Source organism: Sander vitreus, chromosome 12 (genome assembly GCF_031162955.1).
Source record: "Sander vitreus isolate 19-12246 chromosome 12, sanVit1, whole genome shotgun sequence".
Lineage (NCBI taxonomy): Eukaryota > Metazoa > Chordata > Actinopteri > Perciformes > Percidae > Sander > Sander vitreus.
Window position 1 is genome coordinate 8992617 of NC_135866.1, and position 18316 is coordinate 9010932.

Consider the following 18316-nt stretch of genomic DNA (forward strand, 5'->3'; position numbering starts at 1 on the left):
AGTATTATGCTTCAACAGTTTAATAATAAACTGAGACTTTATTGACGTGAACTGACGAACATATGTGTACTCCATGGCTCAATGCAAACAGAATCAAATAATAATTTGTCTTTCCCCGTTCACTACCGTTCATATTTTTTCCGAGTAAGGTCCCATGCAGCTCATTTCTGCCCCGTAGCGGACAAATCAAGGTATTGTACTGCTGGCCACTATGAAATCAACGTTACCCGATTGGCCTGTACTAGATGGGTCAAGTCAATTTCACAAATAAAATACTGAATGGATCGACCACTACCTGGTTGCATTGCAGAAAGGAAAATGCAATTAGTTTTTTAATTTATGGGTTAAAAAAAAAAGACATTGGATAATCGTGGTAGTTGTTATTAAAAATGGCACATTTATTGCTACATTACTGTTATATACACAACAGTTCTCTATATCTACTTTATATATAAAAAATAGGAAACTGGAGGCACTTTGAGGACATAGCCTACATAGATGTTGTCCCCAAACATGAGTGAAGACAGAGAGATTGGTAGCAGTTCATCTGTTGTGGAGGACAGAAAGGGTCTCTTAACAAAGAATATTAGGTGCATGTTTTGATCCTTGGATTCCGCCAACATATCTTTCATGTAAAGAAATAAAAGTATAAGTCTTTAGTAGAGATTTTCATATCACAACACCACATTTTTCTGCAGAAAGGTTAGAGTAACTGACAAGAAAATAATGTTTTGGGCTAGTCCGTGGGGCAAGATTTGTGATAAAATGACAGGTAGAAAACCAAATACTGTTACATATCAGGATCAGCTTACAATGATAAAGCTGACATATACAGCTGTACATACATATCAATGCACATGCCAGTCAAGGACAAAATTATACTTAACAAAATCAGTACATAAAAGATGAACAATTTTAAGCAGTTTTCAGCGTCAAAGTTGAAGACCAGGTTATTAGTCATTTTACATTTAATGACAGACACTGAAGCAATCTGTATCAGTGAGTGTAATTCTTCATTTAGATGTTGTGAGACACTGTCAGATGTTACAGAAGTATATATGTTTTTATACATCTGTATTATAAAAAGGTACAACCTATAAATCCTCAAATGCAACATCATCCACCATGTAGCAGAGACGTATTCAGGCACTGGTGAGTAACCATTATCAAAACTCCCAAAGTCAGGAAAATGACTAAGGCCACCCTTTTTGATTCATTTTATGCTTCAGATCCTGACAAAACAGTGAATTATGTTGCAGATTGTGCAGACCGCCCCTACTGCCCCTTCCTCAAACTAATCAACAAGCTCAGCAAAGAGCTGGACATCAGGGAGAGAAGAGGGGGGTGTGCTGAAGAAAAATATTGTTTCGTTTAAGAAAAACTGTCGCAAACACCAGAACAATCCAATTACAACTGGTCTGACAGGTTTGTGTTGAAACATGCTTTTTTTTCTTCTTCTTCTTCTTCAAAAAAGAGCAATATCACAACATGTGATGTTACAGAAGTTTGTCATTTCTAAGCACCTGGCACAAAAGAAAACGCCTCACTTTGTTCCTGGAATCTAAATTGAGAGTCGTCTTACATTTAAACAATGTAAACAAAAAAAGAAAGAGCATTCCAAATGATATAAACAAAAGTCATACAACTATCTTACAAAGTAAAAAACAAAAACAATACAAAAAGCAATGATAAATCAATTCTACAAAAGGAAGATCCTTACAACAGACTTTGCAATTGTTCAAAAGGGGAGGAAAAAAACAACAAAAAACACTAAATGCTCAAAACACAGCAACAACCAAAACAAGTCCATTAATGGCAAGTAAATTCTCTACAGGGTAGCAAGTACACTCATGATCCCTTTCAATACCCAATTATTTCTGCCTTCTCGCAAAATGTGATTTACCACAATACAAATTGCTTCGAGACTTAAGTTTAGCAAGTTCCTAATGCTGTAACAGAGTCTTTAGGTATGATTTGACAGGGGCAGACTGATGGGACACTGGCTGATGGTGAAGGAGCCGAGCAGTGAGGGTGACATCTGTACACTCCAATCCAATCGGCTGAGATGTGCATCGGCACATCTGATTCAAGATCACTGTGGCTCCTTGTTTGTATCGAGTCTTTGCTCATGTTTGTGTCGGTGGAGGGTCTCTCTCTGGCAGTCTCTGTTTCACTTGCATTGCAGTGACCATAACAGATGTACAGGACTTAGAGAGGTAAGATTCAGGGATCCACAGTTAAGAATAAACAAAAAATTACCCACCACATGTGAGTCAGTGACTGTTGCGCCTTTTTAGTCAAAGCAAGAAATAAAAAAAAAATTAAAAAAATACATCTACCAGAATACCAGAATACCAACAACAAAAAAGGAGTCGTCTCTCTGATTGCCCAGTTAGTTGCTGGAGGTCTCCAAACCTGCCTCTGTAATTCAGTCATCACAAAAGGAGATAATGATGATGGCTATTTTATCTTAACACTATGCATTAGGCCTCTTTTGGGCACATGTTTAAAACGGGTTTTGTTCAATCATAAGATATAAACCCAGTTGTCCCTCTTTGCCTGTGAAGAATGTAAGACCTGCTTTTCAGATGGGAATGCCAATAATCATCCAACAATACAAATCCTAACTCTGCTCACACAAGCAGTTGATCCAAAAAGTTTCATTTGATCCAAACAAGTTTGCTCCCAACACGTAAAGCAATTTTTCAAAATGTCTTACAAAAACACGATCATAAGAATGTCCTTATGTCCAATTTCCACTGTCTCCAAACCGGTGTCCTCGGTTCAGAGTGTTGCCATGTTAAGATTAATACATTTTCCCTCTTTCTGTAAGAGTGTGCTTGTTACTTTTGTATTCATAGTCAGGAATGTGGCCACCTGCTTTGTCAGTAATGAGGTGTGTGTGCGTGTGTGCTTTCCAAAAGTTGATTAACACACACTGAGATGCATGACAATGATAGATTAAGGCCACGTGTTCTAAGGGCTGTACAATCAACAGGAACTGGAAGAGAAAGGAGAACAATGAATGAATATCTTTCCACAAAACAGAAACATGCAAATTGTTATTATCTTGCAGGCACCACAAACCCCACTGTACAAACTCTGTAGACTGACCTGAGAATTACATATGTCCATCTCCTCCTAGACCAGGGTGACCCCCACCAAGCTGCATCTGGGGGTCCACGCCGGAAACTTTTTCCTCCTCTCTCCTCTTGAGGCAGGCAGCCTTTGGGTTCAAATTACGCTCTTTGAAAAAAGGACCAACACATAGATTAAAAACAGTAAGGGAGCACGTCTTTTTATACCTTAAAGCAGAGTTGTGAACATACAAAAGGTCAACAATAGACAGGGAGAACAGAAAAAGGGGAAAGCCAGACAGGAAAATGAAAAGTAAGATGAAAAATGCAGGCATTTGGCAGAAAAGCAGGGATATACTTCCTCAAATTCTCCCTTTCATCTCCATTTTTCAAAGTCATACGAGCAAATAGCGAAGAGAAAGCCAAAGTGAATGCCACACAGTAAGCGAGAACAATATAAGAAGAGATTTTTCTATAGGTGAATGACTGGCAACTTGTCCAGCTATGATAAGAGATGGTTGGTTGTCTATGTGGATCAGACCTTCCTGTATCGGCTGACCTACCTCGCACCTGCTTCTCCAGGCCCATAATGACCTGGACAGCCTGTTGCAGGATGATAAGCTTGGTCTGGGCCTTGTCGCTCTGCAGGTGGACCTGACACATCCTGCCCAGCTCTCTGAAGGCTTCGTTAATGTCACGCACACGCACCCTCTCCCTAGTGTTGTTAGCCATGCGGCGCTCACGCTCCCTCTGCTCCTTCTCCTCGGCAGTCAGGTTCTCATCGGTCACCGAGACATTGCTGCAGCCAGGAGGAGAAGTGGGGGGTGGAGGGGCTGGTTAACAAACCCAAATCACAGCCCTCGCTGAACCTGGGCTAGACGTTCTCACTAAAACTGGGTTTTTCCACCTATAATATTACTTTTAACTTAGTATTTTTCCTCCTCAGAATCACCCAAGAGGAGACCAGTGGAAATGCTGAAGAAGATACCAGTGGAGTGGGCTGTGTTGCAAGAGAGGGAGCGGAGGGGTGGGAACAGTTTTCAGGATCTACAGTATGCAAACAATACATCTTTTTAAAATTATGGATGTTATCTCAATGAGTCACAACTTTAAGTGTTGTGGGTTGAGTAAGCGCAACACTAAATGATTCAAGCCAAGAACAAATATATTGGAGATCAAGATACAGTCAACCTGAGCGACCGGGTCTAATTAATCCATCCTGAAGTCTAACCAACAAACAATTTCTTTTGGTCACTGAGGTCCAGGATGGAAGTTGAGGGGATATGGTGACTGTCCAGCAGAATGAGAGGAGTTATGAGGAGGGAGAGAGAAAGGGAGAGAGAGGAAGCAACACCTTCTGCCAACATAAAAAGAGCCACAGAGAAAAAGCCAAGGGGAGAGGCTGAGGGCATTGTGTTAAATACATCAGCAATAGGAGATGTATTTATCTGAATATGAGGAAGAGGTGGTCACTGTTGATATCTGTAAAAAGAAAATGACAAGAGGACAGGGGAGTGAATGGAGAAACAATAAGGTTTTTTGCGAAAAAAGGGTGGCAAAATTAAAGGGTTAATGCTTGAAAGGCTGGGACATGCAACACAGAACTGCAACAAAGCTGAAGACAGGTTAATACACATGACGACAGCCCTGCTTTCATGCTAACCAGAGTGCCAGTGTATAGACAGGTACACTATGTTTGGAAGGTTTAAAAAGACATTATAATGCTGAAATAACGTTGAAATTAAAATGACTTCATAGTTTACTAAAAGCTTAATGAGGCAACAGTGGAAAAAGCAAATGAGCACACAAAAAGATGTGTTAATACAGTGGAAGGGTGAGGCAGAGAGACATGTAAGCCTTTTCACAGCGGAAACAGACGGCCAATTATAAGACAAGGCAACACATACTGTATCAGAACAAACAGCAGTCCTGTATGTGTTACCAGAGGACGAAAACCATAGAAGATGAACTAGAGAATGGGCATGTCTTAAAAACAGTCACACAGCTTCATTTCCTTATCCCAATATCCTTACTTTGATGATCACTTTTTGGATGGACTGCAAAAACGGCTTTAACTCCCATTATTCCTGCTTAATACCAGCGTTAATACCACCAGTGGAGTCAAATGAATTGCCATTAAGTCATTTTAAAAAGATCTAATATGACTAGCAGCACATCAGTCAGGAGCGGTGGAATTGAAGCCATGTGGGAGTTTTTTGTAAAGAGGCCCTTCCCCTCCTTTTCCTTTCTCCCTGGACACCCACTGACCTCGAACTTGCTGCTCCAGGTTGAGTATAACGTTAACGGCCTGTTGCAGTACGATCAATTTGGTCTGCGGTTTCTCGTGGCTCAGATGGAGCTGACACATGCGGCCCAGCTCCTTAAAAGCCTCGTTGATGTCCCGCACACGTAGCCGTTCACGGGTGTTGTTTGCCTGCCTCCTCACTTTCTCCCGCTCAGCCTTTACCTCCACTGGTAGATCTTCATCGTCTTCCTCATCATCCAGACTAGCCAATGGCAGATGAGGAGGGAATGAAACAACAGTATGGGTACAGTTCACTGATAATAACTTCCCAATTATGGTGTACAATACATTTTCCTAATGATGTCAACATCACGTGGAAAGGGATAAAATTCCAGAGTAACTCGATGACGATTACAAACACTGCTACAAATGTGGGTCACATTAGGGTTTGGCCCGAGCAATCGGTCAGGTTTTGACCAAATAGTACCAGGAATAATGGAGCCCCAGGAACTAAAGTCAGGAACAGAATCAGGAACTTAAAGCTTCCACCACATCTAAGGAACCATGAAGATTAAAGGTGCTATACACGACATTCAGAACATTAATATAGCAGCAAACAACTAATTGCTATGTAAAGATATAGTGGACTAATGGCGTGCTGGGCAGAGAATGAAGTCACATTCCTTCTGTGTTTGTTGTAATCAGAGCTTCTCTGTTCTTTGTTTTGGTAGCTGGGCCAGCCGCAAATGCATGTTTGTGCATGTGATTGCGATGCATGTGTGTGGCCAACGCACCAATTTGTTTTGGTCTGAGATGTTGGTGCTCTAGCGCAACATCTAGTGGTTCTGAATGTCGTATATAGAACTTTTAAGTAAATGACAATGATAAAAAAAGATTAAAAAGTAACAACTTTGTGTGCGATGCAACGTCTGAACTCCAGCACAGCCAAGAACCCAACTGTACTTCGTTCTTGTGGTCGAAATGTCGGTAAAGAATAAAGAGAACATATTCCAAACAGAAAAAAAAAACTGCATCAACAATGTGGAAGAGCAGCGGAGATGAAACTCACTGACAAACAATAGCATGTGAGATAATGTGATCGACAACTGTAGCAGTGTTTATAATTGTGATTTTATTACTTTCAAATTGAAGTCCCATTTAATGAAGTGTTGATCTGGTTTCAACTGTGTAAACCAAATTTTCTTCTAATCATTGGCTCTGAAACTGTCTGTATTTTTGCTGACTAGATTAGGGCATTTTCTGTTCATTAACCTTTAGATTTGATACTGATGTTAACCCTGTAAGGATGCCAGATTTAGAAAAAGAGTTTGTCTTTTTACTCAGTGATAACTGTTCTTGGCTGTAGATTCTACAGCCAACTCTACTGCATCAAAAATTAAAATGGGATATGGTATTTTGGTTATACAGTTTCTTCCTTAATCCTCCATTTCCACTTTTCAATTTCTTTTGAAGTGCTCATGTTATGCTTTTTGGCTTTTCCCCTTTCCTTTATTGTGCTTTTTATATATCTATCTATCTTTTTTTGTGCATGTTATAGGTTTACAAAGTGAAAAAGTCCAAAGTCCACCCCAAAGGGACTTACCATCTCCAACACAAAACACTGTTCACAAACTGCTCCAAACAGCTCTATTGTAGTCCAGCCTTTACTTCCGGGACGAACGTGCGTCACTTTGTAACACACATTATAATGCTCGCCTAGCTGCTAGCGTGGCACGCCCTCATACTCTGCTTCTGACTGGCTAGTAGTCTTACCTAGCTACTGCTGTAAACCTATTCTGATATAACCTCTAAATACAATTATGAACCTGAAAATAAGCATAATATGAGCACTTTAAGTCAAATGACAGCCCTAACTAGTGAGGTATCCTACTTAACAGATGATGAATCTTTTAACACTACACAGTAAAAGCACCTTTAGAAACAACAATACATTTATAACGGGCCATCCTCTCTTACCATGCAAGAAAAGGGGCACAACTGAAGTCCTTTTGTAATTACATTTTTTTTTTTTTTTTTTAATTTGTATTCATTATTAATAGACTAGTGCCCATAAGTTTATGATTGAATTAAATAAGAAATGAATGACTAGAAATCATCATTTCTAGAAGGTTGAAAGACCATTTCCTGACACATATTATACTTAAACCACAGCAGCATTATTTGCCATGAAATATCATGCAGTGATGGAGTATAAATATTGTGTGAAAAAAAGGTTTTAGACACCTTGTTCCCAGGCGGGCCTTCGCGTCTTTTTTCTCGTCCTCTGACCTGTCGGTGATGGAGCAGTTTTCATCGTCCTCCTTGTCCTCTCGTTTGATATCAGAACCACTGGAGCGATTTAGGCTACCGGACAGGGCTGCACAGAGAGTACAGAAACAAGGATACTGAATGAGATACATAAAGAACTAAAAAACATATGTCTGTTAAGTCACCATCTATCGCCAAATGAGGTAACACAATGGTGATTAAGCCAATGGCCCACTGATGTAAGCATTGCAATATTTATATATTTGCAGTATTACAAACTCTGTGTCTGTGGCGACATTCCCTATAAAAAAGTTTTTTTTAAAGTTACTGCTAATGCAAACCGAACATTTTATAGAGTTGCAGGCTGCACACCTCCAACTTCTCAGTGAGGTAACCAACTACTTTCACTTTCGCAAACTCAGGTGTGACCAGATGCATAAAATCACACCACAGTTGCTCACAGAATGATGGAACAAGGCTATTATTATTATCATCATTAAAAAGACAATAGTTTGTTTTATTCTAGGGCCTTTAGTATTAAACCGCTTTTGCTGTTACCACCAGTAAATAGGGTGTCACCAAATCAATCAGAGCTGAAATTTAAGGATTGCCACTTTGCCATCAAATGATGGCAAAGTATTACCACCCTTTCTGACATAAAAAAAATAAATAGAGTAGAGAGCAACAGAAAGTCTTACCGGTAAAACCTTCAGGCTGAGAGCCTGGCTGGACAGATGCGGGGCCATGGTGACCATGCATAAGTCCTCCACTAGAGGGCAGACCAGGAGAGTCCTCATGGTGACCGGACAGCTTCAGGAAAACAATTTAACAGTGTTTCATGGATCTTGTTAGAAGTTTGTTATACTAGCATGAAAGCAAAAAACAGGTATACCACTCTCTTTAATTTTTAATATCAAACTTCATTCAGTCATTTGTGGATGGATAGATTTCCTGTGCTGCTATTTATTCATCTCACCAGTCCAGGCAGGCGACTGGCCAATCCAAGTGCTGCGCTGGTGAAGGCTGGAGGCAACCCTAAGCTAGACGAGAGCAGACTCTGCATCTCAGCCAGTCCTGGCCCTCCTTGTCCGCTGGCGTGACGCTGAAGAACATTGATGGCTTCGTCCAGACGGTCCTCCATTTTACTTGGCTACAGAGAAGAATGGACAATGAGACAGCAATAGATGATGCATGAATGACAGTGAATGTAGCATCCTGTTCTTGCTACTGCAATTTACTTTACTTAAACAATCTTTTGTTGCATCTCTACTATCAAAAAGAAAAGACATGTTGACTCACCATGGATTGAATTCCACCCTCAAAGTTGGGAGAAGGTGTGGCCTGGCCAGAGGACCGAGTCCACTGGGATGCAGAGCCTACAAAAAAGAAGATCATTAGATTTTGCTAGGTACATTTGCCCTCATTTGCCAACAATTATTAGGCTATTTGAATAGCTTAGTATTCTATCCAAAAAAAAAAAAAAAGGTATGTATAAAGGCTTTAGGCCGCCCTACATGTTATTGTAGGCCCAGTTTAATATGCAACTTCATTTTATACAATATATGTAGTAGGGGGTCCCTGCTCCATCTCTCTTTCAGTTGGGGTCCTTGGCCTAAAAAACACTGAAGACCCCTGTACTAGACTGTTCTATCATTTGCCTTTACCCACTTAGTCAATATATCCACATTATGGGTGATTATTTATCAAAAATCTCATTGTGAAAGCACCAATAGTCAACCCTACAATACTGTTGTAATATCAATACCAAGGCATTTGGTCAAAAATATGGTGATATTTGATTTTCTCACCAGCCCAACCCGACTGGGTTTGTCAACAAGAAGCACTCCTGGAAATAAGCTTCTCATATCTCACTCACAAACACTACAGAGTAGATGACTGATGCAACTGGGGCTTGAGCTTGGGCCTTGATGGTGAATAATGGTCTCCCTACACGGTCGTATTTTGTGAGTCAATTTGGTCAATATGATGCATTTTCAATCACCGTCACTATAACTTTTATGCCCATGTTTTGTTGTTTTAAGGCAACCACATGCAGAAGAAAGATTAGGATTTGTTTTTATAGTTTCTAAAGATTCTGCTCACATTATTGTGTTGAACATGAAACACTGGATAACAGAAATTGTGTGTTTCATTGCACATTTTTAACCTGTAAAATATAATAATAATAAGAATAATAAGAATAAATAATAATAGTAATGATGGGGATATGAAACATGTATATACAGCAGATATATAACATCAATTTGTCGTCCATGCTTGGAAAAAGGTTTTTCCTTATTTCAACCTTTATTGGGATTACGATTATCATCTTCGCCCCCCTTTTTTCTTTTCTCACCTTGTGCAGTAACAGCAGCATTTGATGTATGAAGGGTGTGATGAGCTCACTCATGGACTCAGTGCAGAGACAAATGGGGAAGTGACCCCACTCTTTTGTTTTTTACTGCATTTTCCCTTCCTCTCTTAAGTTATATTTGGAGTGTGTGTGTGTGTGTGTGTGTGTTTACATGTACAGTATGCACAGATAAAAATGCCATTGTCTGCCATTTTCAGAATTGATGCAAAAAGAAAAAAATTTAAACAAAAATATGGACAACTGACACAAGTATCTTTGAATCTTGGAAAGATTTCAGTTAATAGGTGAGACATGTCATACAACTAGCTTACTGCTAAATCAGATGACCAAAATGTCATGATAGTCTTAAATGCCAAACTTATTTCTGTTCGGTTTGTTCAGTGCCAGCACAAGAAATAAAGTCACTGGTGACACAGGTGATGAAAACAAAAGAAAACAATCGGGTTTATTTAAATTTTGTAAACCAATCAGATTTATCAAGGGTGACCCTAAACTGTGCTAGACTCAGACATGCTCTTACTTAAGATAATGCTGGGGGAGACATTTGGAGATGATTGTAGCTTTACTACTATTACTATAACTTGCCAAATACACAATTTCAATAGTTTGTAAATGTTTTCTATGATTGCCCTGCGGCTTGTGAGCTAAGATGATTGCTAGTCATCATTTCTAATTTAAATTGGTAGTATTAAATAAGTCCAACTGATGGTAAGATAGTTTCAAGCTCTTAAAGTCACCCATGTAATGTATTTTAAGTGATATGTTTCAATGACAATATTGATACATATCGTGAAGGAATTTGCACGTGAGAAAGATCACTCAATACAAAAAATAAAAACTTTGTTTTACTTCTACCTTTAACCCAATAGATGGAGCTACATTGTCGATAAGAACCATTCAGGCTTAGTCAGGATGACAACAATTTGCATTTTTAAAGATTTTAACATTTTTATCTTACACATCGGGAAAGACCCTGTGTTGAACCAACATGACAGCCAGCTCACCTCAAGGCCTCAGGAAAAACTAACTAGAGCTATTTCCTCACCTGATACAGCCTGGGGAGAGCCAGAGGGAGTAGACGGAGACGGAGGGAAGGTGTTACTGTGTGGGTCTGAAGGATAGATCTGGAAAGATGAATTTGTTTTTAACTAAATGAAATGTAACTTATTCATTTACATTTCTTATGTTATATTTGAAGTTGTGTGTGAGAGAATTGCTATAAAATGTATTTTATTATTACTTACAGATGCCAGGGCTTTTCCAATCTCATCACCTGAACTTCCAGGTACTGCTCCTCGATTGGCTTTTGAGGAAGAAAAAAGCTTTTCAATTAGATCCTATGCTCAATAAATAATTAGCTATGTGACAATATTGCATGAATGTATTTGTGTTATGCTGATGTGTATAATGTTTTTTATTTTGAGCAGCACAGGAATTTCCCCAGAGTGGGATTAATAAAGTATATCTTATGAAAACATAAGGAGCACTTTTCACAAAGAAAAGAGCACGCAATTAGATCCTAGGCTCAATAAATAATTAGCTATGTGACAATATTGCATGAAAACATAAGGAGCACTTCTCACAAAAAAAAAGAGCACACATTAAAGGGTTTACCCATAATGGTGTCAGCCATAGGGGGTGTGTGGCTGGGGACTCCGAAGCTGCTGGGGCCAGAGTGGGGGCCAGAGTGGAAGCCAGCAGGATGAGCCCCATTCACCTCACTGCCATGCATGGGGTAGTTTTGGGGAGAGAGGGGCAGTGGCTGCCGTTTCTGGGAAGCAAAGACAGCCAATGATTTAAATGCACAACTAAAAAGAAGCCCTCAATGACGCATTAGTCTCATCATGCCTTCATAGAAAAACAAAAGCAAAGTGTGAAGGCACAACTCACCAGTCTGTCTTGGGGGTTGATGGCAGTGAAGGGAGCAGGCTGGCCCAGATGGGGGGAGTTGCCCAGCATGGCAGAATAACCAGGCTGAACCATCGACCTGGCAGAGCCCCATGGATCAGAGGGCGGGTGGAGGCCTTCTGTCAGGGGGCATCCAGCGGAGGAGGGAGGAGCAGGAAGGGCAAGGGGTAACCAGCCACGGGAGATGAGAAGACAATGAAGGCCACATATGAGACATGTCACATTACTGTGATGACTTCATTCAACTGTGATGCACTATTCAGCACACAGGCACCACAGGGTGTTAACTGGCATACGGCTACAGCACATAGGCCCTGGTCACACCTGGCATTAACATCGGTCCTGAGTGATCTGATCACAAGTGGACAAGTACAGGTCTGAAAGGCACCCAGGACATATTAAAATCAGATTACTCAGACCACATTTGGAGGTGGTCTGGGCCGCAAATGGTCACATTCTTTTAGCAGTGTGTTTTACATTGAAGGACTGCCAACTCAACTGTAAGCAGAACTACTGTACATACGCATTCACTGCCTTTGTCCACGTCTGAGCTAGAAATAGTTCTGGAAGTTGTAGTTTCATTGTTTAAAACAATTGCCGATTAAAATATATCTGTTCACGGATGGGTTAATCCATTACAGTTTTATACACGTTCCGTTTCTTCATGTCATTCTGATAAAAATCACTGCAGTTTCCCCCACATAATTATGTTTTCTTGATTCGATTTGTATTGTAGCTAGCTAGGTAGTTGACCATGTAGAGAGCAAGCAAGCTAACATTAGCCACTCAGCTAAAACCACAATATATTTCACATCAGTGTCACTTTTTGGATGTTTTTAGCACCGGGGGGAAAGGGTTTGTTGTAACGTTACTCAACACCACTGAGAGACTTACTTTGCAGCTGGGGCTGGCCGCCGAGTATCTCCGGGGCCGAGCCGTGGCCACAGAGATAACGGCCGAGGATACGCCTACTTAAATGGGATGGCTGCCAGGTGTCGCTGCCGGACTCTCCTCACCTTCACCTTTTGTCCGCAGGACAGTCACCATTTGTCGGTCAACTTAACTGTAAAGAGGACCGCTAAAGGGGGGAGAATTTCAGCACAACACCGTGGCCAGCCAGACTCGGACGCATGGGCCGATATGGTCCGTTTCCCCGATGGAACATAAAACTTTCTGTTACTGCCGTTAGCATCTTTATCACCCAGCGCTTTAGTTTGTGCTGGCTGGGTTCAGATTACTGTAAATTAATAACAATGGCTGGCTGCTGGCTAAATGTGGATGTGTTGTGTCCCCGGGGCTGTTGTCCTGGTGTGTCCTCCCGACTGAAGTCCTAACTATGCTAAATTTATCAAATTATTTTCCCAATTCTGAAAGTTTTAATGTCTTTCTATTTTTCTTGTGATGGTGTCGCTTCTTTTCAGTGTTGTTTTGTTTTTGTCTTTGTAATTTGACTCAATGTCAATGAGGGCCGCCCCTCAATGATCTCCCGAAAAAAAAGAAAAAAAAACACATTTCGAAACGCATTCTAATGCATAGTGTGAACAGACTAGAGCTGTCCACTTGTGATCGGATCAACAATGACGCATTTGAATGCCAATCGGTTCACCAAAGACGCATGTAAATGCCAGGTCTGAACAGCCTCTTAGGTTCATCCGGACTTCCATAAGGACATTATGGGGAGCTGATTTAACAACCATACTAGCTATAAAGGAATATTTCAGGTCATTATTATCTTTATAGTTGTCTGATACATTTACCCGCATTAACAACAAGTGTCTCGGTCAGACTGAACTTTTCAACCCAATTCAATGAACAAGGGGAGGCTCTTGTTACAACTGACCTTGCATGTAATAATGTTGGTAGACATTTCCTGCCTTGGAGGCCGGGTACCCAGCATTGTCCCTGTTAAAATCCTCTCCTGAGGCTGATGCATAAACCTAAAAAGGATACACAGAAGAAAAATGAGTGAAACTGTTCAGCTCAGTGCTTATAGACTTTGTCACAAATCACTATGTTACTGTAAACAAACTATATGGTTTATCTAACTTGTTGCATGAACGACGTACAGAAGATACTGCATATCTGTCCTGAGATACTCATAAGAAAGCTATAAGAGCTTCATTGTGCTTTGTGCTCAGGAGGGTGACTACAAATTATTTTCCCCATAAACTAGTATTTAGGCCTGAGTTAAGTTTTCAAAAAAAAAAAAAGATATATGCATTAAATACCTGATTAAACACAGCTCTTAAAAGTATGTGTTCCTTACTAAGCTATCTATTTTTACGATCTGGATTTGCTACTTAATTCAATAAACAGGCTGTTGCAACATTTCTGCAGACTGTAGCGCTGAGCATTATGTATCGAATATGCAGTGTCAGTAATTTTATTGGGCTATGTCTGTAGGGCTTTAACATGTTATCCTGTTAAAAAGAACCTCACTGAATGGTTTATAGATACATAATTCACACTCTTTAACACAGTGAGATGTGACCACACAATGGGAAATGCAGTGGGATTTGGTGCATGGTATAATGGGTATTAAGGAACCAATGTTCTGAACCACTTTAGCATTCTCAATCAAGACTATTCTAGATGTAAGCAAGTTTCAAACTGTGTCTGCAAAACTCAAATCCAAATGGACTGAAGTTTTCTTCTGTAATTTGATTAAACAGAGAAAAAAAGGAGAGGAAAAAGAGGGGAGAGGAGCAGAGGGAACGGAGAGATGCACTCCTAATTACTGAACCATCTGCCGAATCCTGGATGGCAGCCAACTCCACTGGCAGCTGGGATAGAGGGATGGGGGAGGGAAAGAGAGAAAGGGGAGGGAGGCGGCGGGAAGGAGAGGGAGGCGGATGGAGGGGGGTGTGGGGAATAGAGGAGGGGGGAGGGGGAAGCAAGAAACAGAGAAGAGGAGGAAATAGGGTGCCCAGAGAGTGAGAGTGTGAGGGAAAAAAATGAGGTGGAGTAAGAACCATCAAACCCCAGTATGAATTCCCTTCAGTAATCTAACGGGTATACTTGGCAGAGGGGAAGAAATGTGGCCATAAAGTAAAGGGCCTTCAAACACAACACACTATAAATACATGCTGCAAATGAGTGACTGGTTGAATGAGTGGCTTCCCCCACCCCCTTTTCCTTTTTTTTCTTTGGTGGTGCAGATACACAGCTGTAAGAGCTGGATGTCCTGTATTGCAGCTATTCTCCTGCTTTGCAAGCCAAGGAGAGGCTTCAGATGCCGAATGGAATGTGAAAAGGGGCGTAAAACATGACAACATGAGCTCCCATTGACTGACTGCAAGGGCTGAGATATAGTTCAGGGTTGCAATGTTTGTGGATACTAGTACTCACAGAGGAGGGTAGGCCAGGGGGCACCTTCCTGATCTTTTTAGGCTGTGGTCCTGAGGGGAGGAAGACAGAGGGAAATCACATAAGCATGCACACACAAAGATCTTATCTTATTGCAGAAGTGACTATGGAACCACCAATGTAGGGATTCACTTATGCAGCAGCCCTTTCCTTCTGAAGTCCTGCTAAACCAATCTATCCATCTGTCTTGTAACCACTCATTAATGCATAACCAAAAGTTATTCTAGTATGAAGTTATTTAATGATTTTCCTCATTGAGAACTTGAGATTTCACTTTCTTTAACTAAGCAGAAGTGAGATTTCTGAAACACTTTTTAAAACCTCAGCAGGAGAAGTGATGATATACATAGAAATACATATCAATCAGAACAAAAAGAACTTTTTCTGGAATGAAATCTCATCACTGTACTTCAAACTATCCTTCACAATCTTACCAATAGGCTCCTGTGAGGGTCTCCGGCGAGGGTTGCTTCCCTCATAGGAAGAATAAAACTGGGAGTTGGACTTCAGGCCAGACGGGGAGAGGGCATCAGGACTGGGCATGGGCATCTCACTGGGCATAAAGCCCGGCTAGAGATGGTGGAAAAAAAGGACAAGCTCATGTAGCGTAAAAGGAAATCATTATGACACTAAATTCTGATGATATGGGAAAAGAAAACTGACTAAAGGACAGAATTACACTAAAAGAGCATTAAGGGTTGATACTTCTGACTGATTTACCTGTGTTGCAAATGACGAGTAAGGTCCTCGCTCAGCCTTTCCTGTTAAGAGATAGGAATATAAAATCAGGTCATGATCGTGAAAATTGGGTTTTTATGTCAATATTAAATCACAATCTGGCTATTCCCCTGTCTCCATTTGGGTGCCTCCCATCTGCTGTGTGAGTGTATATGATGATGTGTGGTATTTATGGCTGTGGACAGCAAAACAACAACAAATTGGCCCATTATAAATGGTCCAGGGGCAATTGTGCCAAACCTCTGTCCCCTCCCGACAGTTAAACAGAAGAGAGCTATAGGCTACTGTAGTCCCAAGGGAGAGTCTTGTTTGTGCATGGGTGCCCTTTACACCCCGCACCCCCTCCTGCCCTGAACACACAAACTGCAACAACAACAACACAAGAAAAAACCCCTCCTCCACATCCTCCCTGATTACCCTGCTCCCTTCATCTATTGCCACCTAAGCATAAATATGGTTTGCCCTAAAGTGGTACATTAGTATCTAACCTATGAAACAACTAATAGTGTTGGTTTAGTCACACAGTCCATCCACTGATATAAACTTGTGCATTTTAATCGGCATGTTCTTCTGTTATGAAGAACTAATATTGGTAAAGCTGGCCCCAAATGTCCCTGATTCTCTTTGTTTAATTAAAACAAAAAAAAAGATGATGTGAATGTTGTGCTTTCTATGCTTCAACATTTAAGTTTAATTTACCAACTTACTTACCAACAATCCCTGATCCATACATGGGGGCAGAGGCAATGCCCTCTTGCTCACCGTAAAGGCCTTGTTCCCCATAACCCTGAGGGAAAGACAGCAGAGACACTCGCGATATGAAAATAGATAAATAAAAACAATGAAAGCCCATTATTAACACCCATTTCACACCAAAGCTGCTATGTAAGAAAATAAACTGTTCATGTGAATGAGTCAACAAAGATTATCCAACTGGGCTCTCAGACCATGTGCCAGACCTAGTTTTCAGGCAGGTCTGACACTGCTCTGTTTTAGGATGAATAGGTAATTATGAGATTATTCAGCAGCTACAGGGTTACTATAGAAATCCATAAATCACACATACCTCATTTTGAATGAGCTCTGCACCATTCATAATGTCTAATCAACCCAAGTTACCCCTGATACCCTGTTCTAGCTATCTGGGAAGCAATGGTCTGGCCTTGTTAGTACCAATCTTAAAACTCAGAATATCTGGTAATTTGAGTGGTTTAGAGATAAGATCTTAACCCTTCTAAATTGCTGCTCCAGTAACGGCAAACCAGTTTGATATTAGTATGAATCTGGACGGTAACATTAAGGTTTTTTGAGCTAACAAGTAGACTCACAATACCCAGTGAGATGCAAACCAACGATCTATTAGATGTACAGAGATTAAAGGGGCAGCCTAATGCTTGTGACAGAGCTCCCTCTCGAAAGACAATCTTCATAATATTGTGTAAAGTCTGACGCACCGTTATTTTATCGTTCATTGTGAATACGTTTATGCTGTTGTTCATAGATCATGTGTCAAATGTCTGTGTGTAATCCATCTCAATTTCTAGTAAACTCCTCAAATCGGAGCCTGGTCTTAGCAGTCAGTTGTATTAAACTAAAAGGTGTGGAACCAGGTGGTAACTTACTATTTACCTATGACCAGAATGGTGCTGTATCAGTGGTCAAATGCAGGTTGAAAACTTTATTATCCCATATTATACATTGCGTATACAAAGCGGTATAAATGACATGATCACCCAAACTTGTGTTTTGCATGACATCTACAAGGCCATATTCTATGTAGTAAGTGAGGATAAACCATACCCTTCCCTGGTTGAAAGATGGACTGTTCTGTTCTCCTGGGCCCCAGGGACTGGACCCACTCCTCTCATCTATACCTGTAAGACAAAGAGCTGGGTTAGGCCTAGTAACCACAAAAAAAGACAGACACATTCTTAACAGGGATTTGCTCTTAGACTTTGCAAAACTAAGTCTAACTTCAGAGAATGATGAAGTTAACCTGCTTTGATACTGTTTTTTTTCAGGCTGCTCAAAGTAACTTCAATTGAAGAGCTTCAGTTCACAGCTCACACAGAGATAGCATAGTGACAGCACTGTCACATAGTGTGGATATGAGCTGTAGGAAGTTTGAATAATTAACACCCAGTATGAGGCTCCCAGAATCATCCTCAACATTCTTCATTCTCCCACTCCACTCCTTTACATTTTCCATGGCAACAGTCATTCGTCCTCCATCTATTCTCTCACATTTGGACTACACCTTCACCTTAACACAGACGAGTGCTCAAGGTCTCAATCTAACATAGTTGACACACCTTATCCCTGGCCAGAGTACTCCAGCTT

General features: G+C 40.7%; 1 protein-coding gene across 6 annotated transcripts in view; it reads right to left on the reverse strand.

The window, feature by feature from the left end:
• Positions 1-374: 374 nt before the first annotated feature.
• tcf3a (transcription factor 3a) overlaps positions 375-18316 on the reverse strand; it is a 29108-nt gene continuing 11166 nt past the window's right edge. For 2 of the 6 annotated variants that reach the window (XM_078263565.1, XM_078263561.1), the window contains 17 exons: positions 17777-17850; positions 16688-16763; positions 15959-15999; positions 15673-15808; positions 15221-15270; positions 13713-13809; positions 11855-11991; positions 11579-11735; positions 11209-11267; positions 11010-11088; positions 8890-8966; positions 8567-8740; positions 8289-8400; positions 7567-7699; positions 5346-5584; positions 3115-3246; positions 375-3001 (listed from right to left, as the gene is read on the reverse strand). In XM_078263565.1, coding sequence (XP_078119691.1) covers positions 3122-3246; positions 5346-5584; positions 7567-7699; positions 8289-8400; positions 8567-8740; positions 8890-8966; positions 11010-11088; positions 11209-11267; positions 11579-11735; positions 11855-11991; positions 13713-13809; positions 15221-15270; positions 15673-15808; positions 15959-15999; positions 16688-16763; positions 17777-17850 — 1766 coding nt within the window. In that variant the 3' untranslated portion in view covers positions 375-3001; positions 3115-3121. Of the gene's footprint in view, positions 3002-3114; positions 3247-3640; positions 3877-5345; positions 5585-7566; positions 7700-8288; positions 8401-8566; positions 8741-8889; positions 8967-11009; positions 11089-11208; positions 11268-11578; positions 11736-11854; positions 11992-13712; positions 13810-15220; positions 15271-15672; positions 15809-15958; positions 16000-16687; positions 16764-17776; positions 17851-18316 lie in introns of those variants that run through there. The other 4 variants (XM_078263564.1, XM_078263562.1, XM_078263563.1 and 1 more) reach the window with 4 other exon arrangements.